We start from the raw sequence: 14,203 nt of genomic DNA, 5'->3' as shown, positions 1-14,203 counted from the left end.
AAATCAATGAAATATTGTTTAATATACATATTCAAAGACCGTTATMATTTCTGGGTATTCACATTAATAATTAGTCATATTTTAGACCAAAAAATGATCACGTGTTTCACATTACCTTAGCATTTCTTCAAGTTTCTTTACGAAGTACAGTTTTTCATTAATAACAATCGGCCCATAATGCATTACTAAGAAGAGAAGATCAAAGATGGCTACAAGGTAAGCTAGTCTTTTCTCTGTTATTATGTTTAAATTTGATAATAGTCCTCGTACACCCCATTGACCCATTTTTTWATTTTTTATTATCATTACTGTAACTGTAATACTTAAATCTTTTTTTATTTTTTTTACCTCTTTTTCTCCACAGTTTCATGGTATCCAATTGGTAGTTACAGTCTTGTCTCATCAGCCTTGTCTTTCGGAGAGCCATGCGTCCTCCGAAGCACGACCCAACCAAGCCGCACTGCTTTTTGACACAATGCCCGCTTAACCCGGAAGCCAGCCACACCAATGTGTCGGAGGAAACACCGTACACCTGGCGACCGTGTCAGCATGCATGCGCCCGGCCCGCCACAGGAGTCACTAGAGCGCGATCGGACAGGGACATCCCTTCCGGCCAAACCCTCCCCTAACCCGGACGACGCTGGGCCAATTGTGCACCGCCTTATGTGACAGAGCCTGGACTCGAACCAGGATCTCTCTTTAGACCACTGCGCCACTCGGGAGGCCCAACTGTATAATACTTGATGTTTGAGCAAAAACATTGAATAAACTATTTACAGTATAATAGATTAGAAAGAGCATGAATTGAGTCATAGTAGCTTCTGCCACAGCTAAATTTGCTTAGGGCTTCTCATGACCATAATGACCAATACTCATTACCATGCCATATGGTTGTCTTACGGTAATTACAAGTTTGGTAATGATAACTGTTTCTGATGCATGTAAAATATAACTCCATCACACTATGTGAGCAACAGATACACTGCTAACCAAACAACAGTGCTAGGTGCATGCACACTTGAATTAAAGGATAACTTCACAAAAAAAGATTTATTTTATAAAATATTTTGGGACCTAAAAAATTGTCTGATGTGGTTTATGCAATATTCGCACATCCAATTGTGGTTTTCTATTAAATATATATTTTTTTTTTGAAAACCTAAAGAAAAGAATCTGAACCACCACCCCTCCCYCTTCCATAATCCTTTGACATGCCACCACTGCAACAAAAAAAAATGGTCCTTACCATTTTATAATTCTAAAGGCTTTTTAAAGGCACATTAAACTTTWAAAAAATCTTACACTAAGTTGACTGTGCCTTTTTAAACAGCTTGGAAAATTCCAGAAAATGATATCATGGCTTTAGAAGCTTCAGATAGGCTAATTGACATCATTTGAGTCAATTGGAGGTGTACCTGTGGATGTATTTCAAGGCCTATTATGTGGATATTATGTGGATATATTGACGCAACATCTCAAGACATCAGTCAGGAAGTTAAAGCTTGGTCGCAAATGGGTCTTCCAAATGGACAATGACCCCAAGCATACTTCCAAAATTGTGGCAAAATGGCTTAAGGACAACAAAGTCAAGGTATTGGAGTGGCCATCACAAAGCCCTGACCTCAATCCTATAGAAGATTTGTGGGCAGAACTGAAAAAGCGTGTGCGAGCAAGGAGGCCTACAAACCTGACTCAGTTACACCAGCTCTGTCAGGAGGAATGGGCCAAAATTCACCCAACTTATTGTGGGAAGCTTGTGGAAGGCTACCCAAAACGTTTGACCCAAGTTAAACAATTTAAAGGCAATGCTACCAAATACTAATTGAGTGTATGTAAACTTCTGACCCACTGGGAATGTGATGAAAGAAATGAAAGCTGAAATAAATCTTTCTCTCTACTATTATTCTGACATTTCACATTCTACAAATGTATTAAAACTTAAAACCCGAAATACCTTATTTACATACAGTACCAGTCAAAAGTTTGGACACACCTACTCATTCAAGGGTTTTTCTTTATTTGTACTGTTTTCTACATTGTAGAATAATCAAAACTATGAAATGACACATGGAATCATGCAGTAACCAAAAATATATATATTTTATATTTGAGATTCTTCAAAGTAGCCACGCTTTGATTTGACAGCTTTGCACACTTTTTTGGTGACTACCTGATTCCATATGTGTTATTTCATAGATTTTATGTCTTCACTATTATTCTACAATGTAGAAAATAGTACAAATAAAGAAAAACCCTTGAATGAGTAGGTGTGTCCAAACTTTTGACTGGTACTGTACATTTAAATMATTTACTTTTTATTTTACTGGCGGTGCCTGCATCTGATGGTCACTCTCAGCGGACGGCGAGAGCAGCAGACTGAGGGTTCGCTTCTTAAGATCCCTCCGCTCTCCCTTTCCTCTGCGGACAAAAGGTGACACCGTCTTCCAGCTGATGGCAAAACTCGAGTCGCACCRTATTATTTCTGCCTCATGATCAAATTCATGTTKTTACTCCTATGAACAGAGAAAGTGAAATATTCCTTGATATTAAAAAAGACCCAAGCCGCTAATAATAACAACATCAACGCAAGCCTATAGATACTTTCCTACTCATTCATTACTGGTTCAGTGCTTGTTGTAGCGCTGAGTGGAAATAGGAAGAATGYGTATTTTATGGCTTGTTGACAGTGCTGAGTAAGAACTTTTAAACATGAACTCACTTATAAAAACAGCATCTTTTTGCTGTTTTTGTTGACAGTCTCTCACTAGCTTTGGTTTTAAACGTTTTGACATCTTACAGTATAAACTTTGTTGTAGCTTTCTTTTATGCCTGCTACGTTACTGCAGACACGGTCATATGAGCCATCCGATTGGCCAGTGGTAAGCCTATAGTATACATGATTTGCTCTCTGATTTGCTCTCTGGGCATGCCAGAAAGGCAGAGTTGATGCCTTCAGACAAATGAAATGGTTCAAAATGTCAGTTTGACTACCCGGCGTGCAGGGCAGCTGAATTGGGTGCACCTACTGGCAACAGCCYGAGACTAAATATATATATTTTTTWWAWTKGRAMMMMMSGSYTTWWYMWTKKTTTTTTTTACAKAAATGTTTGACGATCGACTAGGAATGCAGTACAAGAAAGTTGAGTGAAGTTCTCTCCCGGGGATCTGCGCGGTGGGCTAGCTTAGAGGGAACATTGATGCCTAAATGTTGGTGGTTTACCCAATACATTACTGGGAGCTTATATAAAGTGTGAGACTATTTATTTGTATAACCTACAGTTTACTCACCGTTAGTCAGCATCTCTAACTGTTTTGGGTGTACGCCAGTTCATGCTTTTCACAAGATAAATACACACCCCATGCCAGTGATTTGTGTAGAGCCAGAAGTATGCCTCAACACCATGCATATAGATGTAGCTACACTGGCCTGGCATGTGGACTTAAAGGGGTAGTTCACACAACTGACATATTGGTTTTCTTACCCTGTAAGCAGTCTATGAACGAGATAAGACTGCAATCCATGCTTGGGTTTGTTTACCTGGTCACTGTCTCCAACTTTTTTGCATTTATAGCACAAAACCAATGTAAGTGAATATCCTTGATATTAGCATTTTTCGCATTTAGTTTCCAAATCATCTTGAAGTAACTTTATTGAGCTGTACAATCCATTTTACACTTTGGGATGATTTGGACATGGAACGTGAAATTGCTGTCACAGCCGTTGTAGGGAGGAGACCAAGGCGCAGCGTGATATGCGTACATTCTCTTTATTATAAGAATGAACACTAAACAAAACTAACAAAACAACAAAACGAACTGTGAAGCTATACAAAGAGTGCTGAACAGGCAACTACACATAGACAAGAACCCACAAAACCAAAAGGGGAAAATGGCAACCTAAATATGATCCCCAATCAGAGACAACGATAAACAGCTGCCTCTGATTGGGAACCAATTCAGGCCACCATAGACCTACATATACCTAGACATACCAAAACCCCTACATATACAAAAACCCCTAGACAATACAAAAACAAGCATACCCACCCTCGTCACACYCTGACCTAACCAAAATAATAAAGAAAACGTAACTAAGGTCAGGGCGTGACAATTGCTTATAAGGGATATCCACTTGCATTGGTTTTGTGCTATAAATGCTAAACAAAACCAAAGCATGGATTGCTATCTTGTCCATCAACTGCTTACAGGGTAAGGAAACCAATTTGCCARTGTAATTTTGGTATGAAAACATCTAACCAACTACATTTTTTTTGTGTAATGCTCATTTTAGGGGTTGTTTTAATAATGTAGTCTAATAAACATMATCTGACGTCTTGTTATTAAGATTGGCAGATAAGGAAAGAAAGAGGACTGCATCAAAAGCTACAGTGGAGAAGCATAAAGAGCAACTACAGAAATCCAGAGCAGCTTGAGGAGTACAGTTCTCATTGTGTTACGGTAATGAGAACTGGCTAAAATGACAATATACTTAATCAAAATGTCAAATTTGAATAAATGTTTTGTAATAACTCCTGTATCTTTAGGCAATTAAAACAATTTAACATTTTCACCGTGCAATGTTTTTTTTCTTCTAACTTTATAAGCATTATGGTAATGAGATTTTATTTTGCGCGTGGTCTTAGAAAATGTGTAAAAAAAATCATTATCTGATTTTGAGATGGTATTTTATAAAAAAAATTGGGATCTTTTCAAATTTTACCAAGAGTAATACCAAGTTAGCAAGAATCACCCAGCTGTGTGTTGGGTGATTGTTATTGATGGCTCCTGTGCCCTTACAGAAAGGTTTGGTAACAATGCACATGACATTGGTTTTATACCTGTGTTGTAACCTGGGCTCTAAGTAAAARGAATTCACTGTTTTTCATTGGTAGAAAAGTTAGAAGCACCACATACAATTTACAAGCAGCAGAAACATTTATTTTTAAGATATATAGCCTACCTACTTACTTTTAAAGTGCATCTCCTGAAGAAGATATACAATTTCCTTTCTGTGCCACAAAATGTTTGCACAAACTGGTAAAGTTACCAGGTTATTAGTAGGGCTGCATGATATGGGCAATTTTTAAATCAAAGATCTCGATTTGACTTGCGATATATATCAAAACATTTGAGTGAACTGTTGTAATCATAGAGATAGAATGATTATTCTAATCCTATGGTTGGTGTTTAGCATGACAACAAAGCCAGGTAGTAGTTATGAAAGTGTTTCCCAGGGGACCCTAATCATATTTGAATAACATTTAGACAACATTTTTAGAATTGACCATCTGATTCAGAACATGCAGTTGCACAAACATGCTGATCTACATCATGAGTAGCAACCTGTATTCGAGCTAACATTTGCTTTGCCCTAGCTAGTAGCTATTTAGCTAAGTGGCATTTAGTTAGCGATTAGCAATAGTGATTAGCATTATTTTAGGCACTGGTTGTAACACTGTAGTTGGCCTACACTAGTAACACAGTAATCATGCTATTGCATTGAAATTGCATACTAATGGWGTTTAGCTGTTTTATGTAATTAGACAAGATAAATAGGGAGGGACTGTATGACTGTATGTAAGTGACTCATGAAATTGAATTTGATTTAATTTCCATATTTCACATGTACCAAAAAAACTAAATAGAAATTGACTTAAGTCTCTGGCAGACTTAACTCCTAAAGAACACAAAAAACATGAAGTACTGGGAGGGGGGTGGTATGTGGGATGTGGTGTTGGGTTAATTATTAATTTGTTAATTCTTCAGATGGTTAAAATGGTTAATGACACATTGGTGCGGCTGGCTTCCRGGTTGGAGGCGCGCTGTGTTAAGAAGCAGTGCGGCTTGGTTGGGTTGTGCTTCGGAGGACGCATGGCTTTCGACCTTCGTCTCTCCCGAGCCCGTACGGGAGTTGTAGCGATGAGACAAGATAGTAATTACTAGCGATTGGATACCACGAAAATTGGGGAGAAAAGGGGGGTAAAATTAAAAATTAAAAAATGTATCTGATGATTAATTTAACAGTCAATCATTTGAGATTTTATCCATTACAAAATAAATTATTTTTGTCTTGACCAAGAGTAATACCAAGTTAGCAATAATCACCTAGCTGTGTACCAAACAACACCCTATTCCCTACATAGTGCATTACTTAGTAGTGTAGGGTGCCATTTGGGATGTAGACTAAAACAGTTCCTCAAACTGAAACGACTTGCGACCGTTTCTTCCACACAGGTGTCTCTCTTCCGCTTTCCTCCATCTTAGYTCCCTGGAGTGTATTCATAATCACATCCCTAGGGTCTTTACATTTAATGTGACCTGTCTGTCTGTCATGTATACTGTAGAGGGTTTCTTTTGGAAGGACGATGAGCTAACGTCTCAAATCATCTTGATTCGTCTGCAGGTCTGGACTGCAAGACACTGTACAGGACACGTCTCRCATCCGCCTCAGATGGCCCAACACAGAGCCAGAGAGAGGGCGAGTTATTATTATCACTCTTYAGTTGTATTTGTTCTGTTAGAATTAGTAGTGATGTGTCATTAATCCTTGAAATGAAGAGCTTTGACTGACTGTTACATTTGTGGAGGTATTTGCAGTGACAACATTTTCCTTGTACTACTTGTATAAATAATGCATGTTCATACTTTTCTCACCCAGTGTATTGACTGGATACAACTTGCTAGTATCSTCTATAAATGTATGAATATCATGCAATGCGTTCAAAATGCTCCCAATGCTTTCTTGGGAATTTCCATGTGACAAATCTGATTGAATTAAATCCATTTRGTCAGACCCGCTGACTGTTTCTCTCTCTCACCTCTTTCCCCAGAGGTGGAGTCGGGGCCTGGTAGTGACGTGGGCGCCGTGTCGGAGTGTTTACTCCGCTACCTGCGGGAGCTGCCGTCCCCCGTCATCCCCCCCGGTGTTTACCCAGACCTGCAGGCTGTGCTGCAGCAGGGCGCCGCGGGTACATGCCACATTTCACTCACCCCTGCTTGTGCGCAACCAGTGCCCCCCACCAACCCATCCCCAGCCCCGACGAAACAGACCCAGGCAATAGCAAGTAACAGAATCGCATGAAGCCGAACGAGCAAACAGATAAATTGTGTGGCGAGTCAATCACGTGCCCCCCTCCTGCCTGAGGGAATAGGCCCAGTGTGGAGTGCTGGGGATGAGCTAGTCACAGGCATCCCAGAAATGTTGTAACTTATATTGCTACCCTGGTCCCTGGTGATGTCCGGGACGGTGTGCGTGCCTGCATGCCTGTCTGCATATGAGAGAAAGAGAAGGGTGTGTGTGTGTGTGTGTGTGTGTGTTGAGAGAGTTCCTGTTTGTGTGTGCACTTGCGGGTGTGTGTGCGTAACGGGCTGCCGTAACACATGTGGTGTCCGTCCACCCACAGACTGGTCCAAGGCTGTGGCGGCGAGCAGCAGTGGAGGCAGGGAGCTGAGCCTGGTCCTGGAGAGGGCCACCAGCATGCCCCTGCATCACCACCTCACCCTGCACTACCTGCTCACACACCTGGGTAAGGTGGTCCAGACCTCCCATCTTAATGGCCTGGACCTTCACACCCTGGGTCTGGTTTTTGGGCCGCTGCTGATCCGGCCCAGCTCCGCCACTGGGTGAGTAGGAGAATCCCATATCTAACATAAGAATAAAGGAGGTTGCATACTGTAAACAAGGCCCAACACACTTCAACATTCTTAAGTTGGTTGTTTTTACAATGTTATAAAGTCACTTTCACATCACCCAGACAAACACCAACAAACAGGGTTGGGTCAGTGTACGCCGCTCGTCTGTGTTGGTTGGTGTTGTCCAATTCAGCATTTTCAATCAGCGTTTGGTGCTGTGTGCGGTGTGCAAGCAGTTTAATAGATTGCTTATTTTTAGTTGCTTTTCACTAGGTCTCAAAGCACTTTACATTGTATTGGGTAACTACTGTAACAGCAGCCATTTTGTGTCAGATTGCTGAGTTAACACATAGCCAGCGATATCCTCTTGAGACAGACAAGAGAGCTCCAACGTCACTGGGTGAGTGAAAGGACGTGACCGTTAGATCTCGCTAGCTCGTGCGACTCCAGAGGAAATCCATAAGGCCAAATGCTGTTACTACAGATTGCAGTCGAGTGCTTTTCCTCTCCCTACACAGCACCATGTGTTTGAATGACCTGCCGTTGACTGAACATCTTATGACCATGTGTCTGACTCCCTGCCGTTGTTGATTGACAGGTGGGAKGTGGGGGAGGAGTTCCCTGCACTGGCACTGGAGAGGCTTCTGATGGAGATGGCCATGGGACAGGAAGTCACGCACCCAGGTATTGATGGATAGATGCAGTGCTTCAAAATGGAGGGCTCCATAGAAATTAATATAGAAGCTAGAATGGATGGAAATACTGTTTTTAGAATAGAATGTATTTACTGTTTGCTCAACTTTTTTGCAATTGTTTTGCATTGGTAGTTTGCATTTGTTTGGTAATTGAATGAGTTAGTGCTGATTAGTACAGACTGATGAAATGTTCCCGGCAAAAAGTTGTATGTTTCGTGTGTCAGGATCTGTATGTTTGAATTAAATGTATTCTATTAATCAACTGTGATGCTTGTCAAAACCTTTCCTAACTAATGGGCGTCTCTGTTTATGTGTAGCTCTACCAGCCATGCCAGTAAAGGTCAAAGSTACAACTCCAGCCATGACTGAGAGCAGCATACTGAGTGATTCGGAGTGGTACTGGGGTGAAATCTCCAGGTAAAGAGCCATTCATGTAACAATAGCATTTCTAAATCAATGAAATKATTTAATACATCAACAAAATAGTAGGCCTATAGTTATAGTACTTATWTATCCAGTGTATGTCACGCCATGACCTTACAGATCCTTKTTATGTCTATTTGGGTTGGTCAGGGTGTGATTTGGGGTGGGTATTCTATGTTCTTWAGTTCTATTATTTTTYTGTGTGTGTTTGTGTGCACCTCGGTTGYGTCACGTTCTTTGCTGTTTACCTGTTTGTTGGATAAGTTTTTCACTCCGATTTAAAAGATGTGGAACGACATGCACGCTGCGACTTGGTTGTTTTATGACAGGGAGTTTGAGGATAGCGAGCGTGACAGAATTACCCACCACAAGAAGACCAAGCAGCGTGCGCCAACCTGGAGGACGAGTTGGACCGGGGAGGAGAGAATGGCAGAGGACAAGACCCGGTCACGGAAGCCCGAGAGGCAGCTCCCCAATTMTTTTGGGGGGTGGCACACGGGGAGATTGGCGGAGTCGGAGTTTAGACCTGAGCCAACTCCCCGTGCTTACCGTGGGGAGCATGTGACTGGTCAGGCACTGTGTTATGGGGTGATGCGCACGGTTTCTCGAGTGAGCATTCACAGGCCGGTGTGCTCTGTGCCAGCGTTTCGCATTTGCCGGGTGAAAGTGGGCATCCAGCCAGAACGGGATGTGCCAGCTCTGCGCTCGAGACTTCCAGTGCGCCTCCACGGCCCAGTGTATCCGGTGCCTCGGCCAAGGACAAGGCCTCCTGTATGTCTCCCCAGCCTGGTGAGCCCTGTGGCAGATCCACGTACCAGACTGCCCATACGTCTCCTCACTCCAGTGATGATCCATGGCACGAAGCCTCCAGTGATGATCCATGGCACGAAAGCCTCCAGTGATGATCCATGGCACGAAGCTCAGTGATGATCCATGGCACGAAGCCTCCAGTGATGATCCATGTCAAGAAGCCTCCAGTGATGATCCATGGCACCGAAGCCTCCAGTGATGATCCATTGGCACGAAGCCTCCAGTGAGGAGTCATGGCACGAAGCCTCCAGTGAGGAGTCATGGCACGAAGCCTCCAACGAAGGCCTCCAGTCCGGAGCCTCCAGCGACGTTCTCCAGTCCGGAGCCTCCAGCGACGTTCTCCGGTCCGGAGCCTCCAGCGACGTTCTCCGGTCCGGAGCCTCCAGCGACGTCCTCCGGTCCGGAGCCCCCAGCGACGGCCTCCGGTCCGGAGCCACCAGCGACGGTGCCCGGTCCGGGGCCCGCTACGAGGGTCCCCAGTCCGGAGCCCGCATCGAGGGTCCCCAGTCCGGGGTCGGCGACGAGGGTCCCCGCACCAGAGGTGCCACCAAAGTGGGGTGAGCCAGTGGTGGAGCGGGGTCTGCGTCCTGCACCTGAGCCGCCACCRTGGATAGATGCCCACCCAGACCCTCCCCTATAGGTTCAGGTTTTGCGGCCGGAGTCCKCACCTTTGGGGGGGGTACTGTCACGCCCTGACCTTAGAGATCCTTTTTATGTCTCTATTTGGGTTGGTCAGGGTGTGATTTGGGGTGGGTATTCTATGTTCTTTAGTTCTATAATTTGTATTTCTATGTTTTGGCCGGGTAGGGTTCTCAATCAGGGACAGCTGTCTATCGTTGTCTCTGATTGAGAACCATACTTAGGTAGCCCTTTTTCCACCTGTCTTGGTGGGAGGTTAACTTTGTTTTTGGCACATAGCCCTTTAGCTTCAYGGTTGTTTTGRATTGTTTATTGTTTTTGTCGGCGTCATATAAATAAAGGAATATGTACGCTCACTACGCTGCACTTTGGTCTACTTCTGTTGACGGCCGTGACAGTGTACTACATTTTTGGGTGGATTAAAACAGGATTATAGTAAACATTATTGTGGATTGTAGTATAGGATACTCTGCACACATTGAACAGCCTATTATAATTGCGTGCAAGTGATTTAAATTGTATTGTGAAGGATGTGGTGCTGTCATGAATTCCCAATTGCCTCTAACTGTGCTGTTGTGTTCCCAGGGAGGAAGTGAATGAGAAGATGAGAGACACTCCTGACGGGACGTTCATGGTCCGCGACGCCTCCAGCAAACTGGAGGGAGAGTACACACTGACCCTCAGGTGAGAGGCTGCCCCCAGTAGATTATATATAGATGTTATGTCAACAGGACCATTAACATTACCATTCCTGAAGCTCTGTGAATACTTGATTCTGTGTATCATTTTCTATCTCCTTTTTGAATGTGGAATGTTTGCTATTGCGATACTTGGGACCCTTGTAGCTCAGTTGGTTGAGCATGGCGCTTGCAACACCAGGGTTGTGGGTTYGATTCCCACGGGGGGACCAGTATTAAAATGTATGCACTCATTACTGTAATTCACTCTGGATAAGAGCATCTGTTAAATTACCAAAAATGTCAAATGTCTTGGGTTCACATTTGAAAGTTAAAGTTAAAAAAAATGTTAAGGAAAGAACTAGAACTACTTTCTAAAGGACTTAAGACTGATTTCTCAACCGTTCCACAGGAAAGGCGGAAACAACAAGCTGATCAAGGTCTGCCACCGGGAAGGTCGCTATGGCTTCTCAGAGCCTCTCACCTTTATCACGGTGGTGGAGCTCATCAACCACTACCGCCATGAGTCCCTGGCCCAGTACAACGCCAAGCTGGACACCCGGCTCCTCTACCCTGTATCCAAATTCCAGCAGGTACATACACTACATGAACAACAACTGAACAACATACAATTGTCCATGAAAATGAAAAAGTATTTTTGCTGGCCCACCTCTCTTGAGGCTACACAAAACCCTCCTGTAATTGATACTATGGTCATATTTGTGAAATATCTGAGGGGTTGCCATTTAAGCACCTGAAGTTCCAGCATAATGCATTTAAGTTAGAATGCAAGTTGGAATGCATGAACTTTTGATGCCAAAATGGAGAAAACAGTTCCTGCTGAATTTGTATTGCTGTCCTCCATCCTGAGTGGCTGCTTGGTGAGTATTCTCACTGACTGTTGGCTGACGTGAGAACCATATATTTAGAGAGTTAGGATATTGAGGTTTCTGCATTATGATAATTTACATGACACTACATCCCCATGGGCAATGGTGACCAATAGCAGTTCACTGAATTTTCTGAATTTTTAACAATGCTATGCTCAAGATCCTCGTCATGAATTAATAAATGGAATGCTCAAAGGCGCTAACATGACGTCCTGTTTTAAAAGTTGCTCCAACTCTCTAAATATATGGCCCTGGCTAACATTTCTCCTCAGGAGCAGCTGGTGAAGGAGGACAGCACTGAGGCGGTGGGCGAGCAGCTGAAGGTGTACCACGAGCAGTACCAGGAGAAGAGCTGGGAGTACGACGTGCTCTACGAGGAGTACACACGCACCTCACAGGTCCTATATTGCTTATTATAAACTGGGTGGTTCAAGCCCTGAATGCTGATTGGCGGGTATGACAAAACATTTATTTTAGTGCTCTAATTACGTTGGTAACCAGTTTATAATAGCAATAAGGCACCTCGGGGGTTCGTGGCATATTGGCAATATACCACAGCTAAGGGCTATATCCTGGCACTCTGCATTGCATCRTGCTTAAGAACAGCCCTTAGCTGTGATATATTGGCCATATACCACACCCCCTCGGGCCTTATTGCTTTACTATACTGTAGGCATACTATACTGTATAGAGACTATTAGTCCACACTACTGACTTCTGGACCACCCGTCTCAAGCTCTGTCACAAAACGATTTGTCTTGTATTTGTCTTTTTTGTATCCTTCCTCTGTAACCAATGATGTGAAGGAACTGGTGAAAACGGCATGATGKAAAATCACATGCCTCCTAACTGTCATGAGGTGATCCCGTTTGTGTCTCTGTCAGGAGCTCCAGATGAAGCGCACAGCCATCGAGGCCTTCAACGAGACCATCAAGATCTTCGAAGAGCAGTGTGAGACTCAGGAGCGCTACAGCAAAGAGACCATCGAGAAGTTCCGACGTGAAGGCAACGACAAAGAGATCCAGAAGTAAGCATTTTGCCTATTCATAGTGACATGGGTATTTATACCACAGCCCGTATCAAACTAGTACCTATGTATGTATGTAGCATGTATTTTAAGCCAATTTTAAAACAACATTCAGTCAATGTATTGTAAAGAACAGTCAAACCAAACCAAAACCACTACAAATGAACCCCAGAGCAAAAACTGTTATGGAGCTTTCTTCCCACTCACTTCAGGATCCAAAGCAACTCGGAGCGTCTGAAGTCTCGGGTGACAGAGATCCACGACAGCAAGAGGAAGCTGGAGCAGGACCTGAAACAGCAGGCAACCGACAACAGAGAGATCGACAAGAGGATGAACAGCCTGAAACCAGACCTCATGCAGCTAAGGAAGATCAGGGACCAGTACCTGGTGTAAGAAAACGCTATGCTGTACGATGCTATACTATCCCAGCCCTTACATTTATATTCGGTCTTTATCCAAGGACTCTTAACTAGAACCTAGTTGGGTTAACCTTTTGGGACAGACATGGAAAAAACCCACATGGGCTACAACATGGGTCCTTATGGCTACATTTACACAGGCAGTCCAATTCTGTTTCTTTTTTCCACATTTTTTTTTTTTGACCAATCAGATCAGCTCTTTTGCCAATAATTGGGCAAGATCAGAATCGGGCTGCTTGTGTAAACGCAGCCAAGTGGACCCCTTACAATTTTTATAGGGCTACAGTAACCTTATTTGTTTTTCATTTGAAAGACTCTTTAATATTTTGGACCATTCAGAATCAGTTTTCTGGACAGTCTGTTCTAACAAGCCGATTTTAGCTAGCTCAATAATTTAACATGGTATTCATTTTAGTTCAGTTAGTGTAGGAGGCCAACTTTCTAATTTCAGTTTCATTTTACTACAAATTCCACAAACAAAACTTGAGTCCTTAAATTGATTCCACTCAAAAAAATACTTGATTCCTTAAAAATAATACATTCCCAGCATATTGCAGCATGTGAATCGCAAATCATTTGCCAAGCAATTCCTGAACAATTCATCAGCATTCTGACAAATGGCAGCCGTCATTCTGATTCAGATTGTACTTGCCTGGGTAGCAATTAACATGGCTTGAAACTTGTACCGAGTAAGCCAACAGCCGATAAATACAGCGAGGGCCATATAATTAGCTACTGAGAAATGTACATTCACAAAGAACGACATAGTCAACTCAGTGGTTCAAACATGTCATGAGTGTTTCTTTACTACTAACGCAAGCTTGTTCAGCAAGCAAGCCATTTTTGTTGGCTCCCATGCAAAACGAGCTAGCTAACAGTAACCAGTGTTGCCAACTTAGTGACTTTATCACTATATTTAGCAACTATTCAGACACTTCTAGCAACGCATTTCCAAAAAAATCGACTAGCGACAAATATAGCGACTTTTTCT

The 14,203-nt window shown here is 43.0% G+C and overlaps 1 protein-coding gene across 2 annotated transcripts in view; it reads left to right on the top strand.

The window, feature by feature from the left end:
* The window catches only part of LOC111979394 (phosphatidylinositol 3-kinase regulatory subunit gamma), a 51,299-nt gene that overhangs the window by 25,969 nt on the left and 11,127 nt on the right, over positions 1 to 14,203 (top strand). Inside the window, exons 4-13 of one of the 2 annotated variants that reach the window (XM_024009901.2) lie at positions 6,404 to 6,478; positions 6,831 to 6,968; positions 7,404 to 7,623; positions 8,231 to 8,316; positions 8,645 to 8,744; positions 10,785 to 10,883; positions 11,289 to 11,469; positions 12,039 to 12,164; positions 12,651 to 12,793; positions 13,006 to 13,182. In XM_024009901.2, the coding sequence (XP_023865669.1) occupies positions 6,404 to 6,478; positions 6,831 to 6,968; positions 7,404 to 7,623; positions 8,231 to 8,316; positions 8,645 to 8,744; positions 10,785 to 10,883; positions 11,289 to 11,469; positions 12,039 to 12,164; positions 12,651 to 12,793; positions 13,006 to 13,182 (1,345 nt within the window). Of the gene's footprint in view, positions 1 to 6,403; positions 6,479 to 6,830; positions 7,065 to 7,403; positions 7,624 to 8,230; positions 8,317 to 8,644; positions 8,745 to 10,784; positions 10,884 to 11,288; positions 11,470 to 12,038; positions 12,165 to 12,650; positions 12,794 to 13,005; positions 13,183 to 14,203 lie in introns of both variants that reach the window. The other variant, XM_024009900.2, reaches the window with a different exon arrangement.

This window comes from Salvelinus sp. IW2-2015, linkage group LG19, assembly GCF_002910315.2.
Source record: "Salvelinus sp. IW2-2015 linkage group LG19, ASM291031v2, whole genome shotgun sequence".
Classification (NCBI taxonomy): domain Eukaryota; kingdom Metazoa; phylum Chordata; class Actinopteri; order Salmoniformes; family Salmonidae; genus Salvelinus; species Salvelinus sp. IW2-2015.
This window is presented reverse-complemented; position numbering and strand designations above follow the sequence as displayed.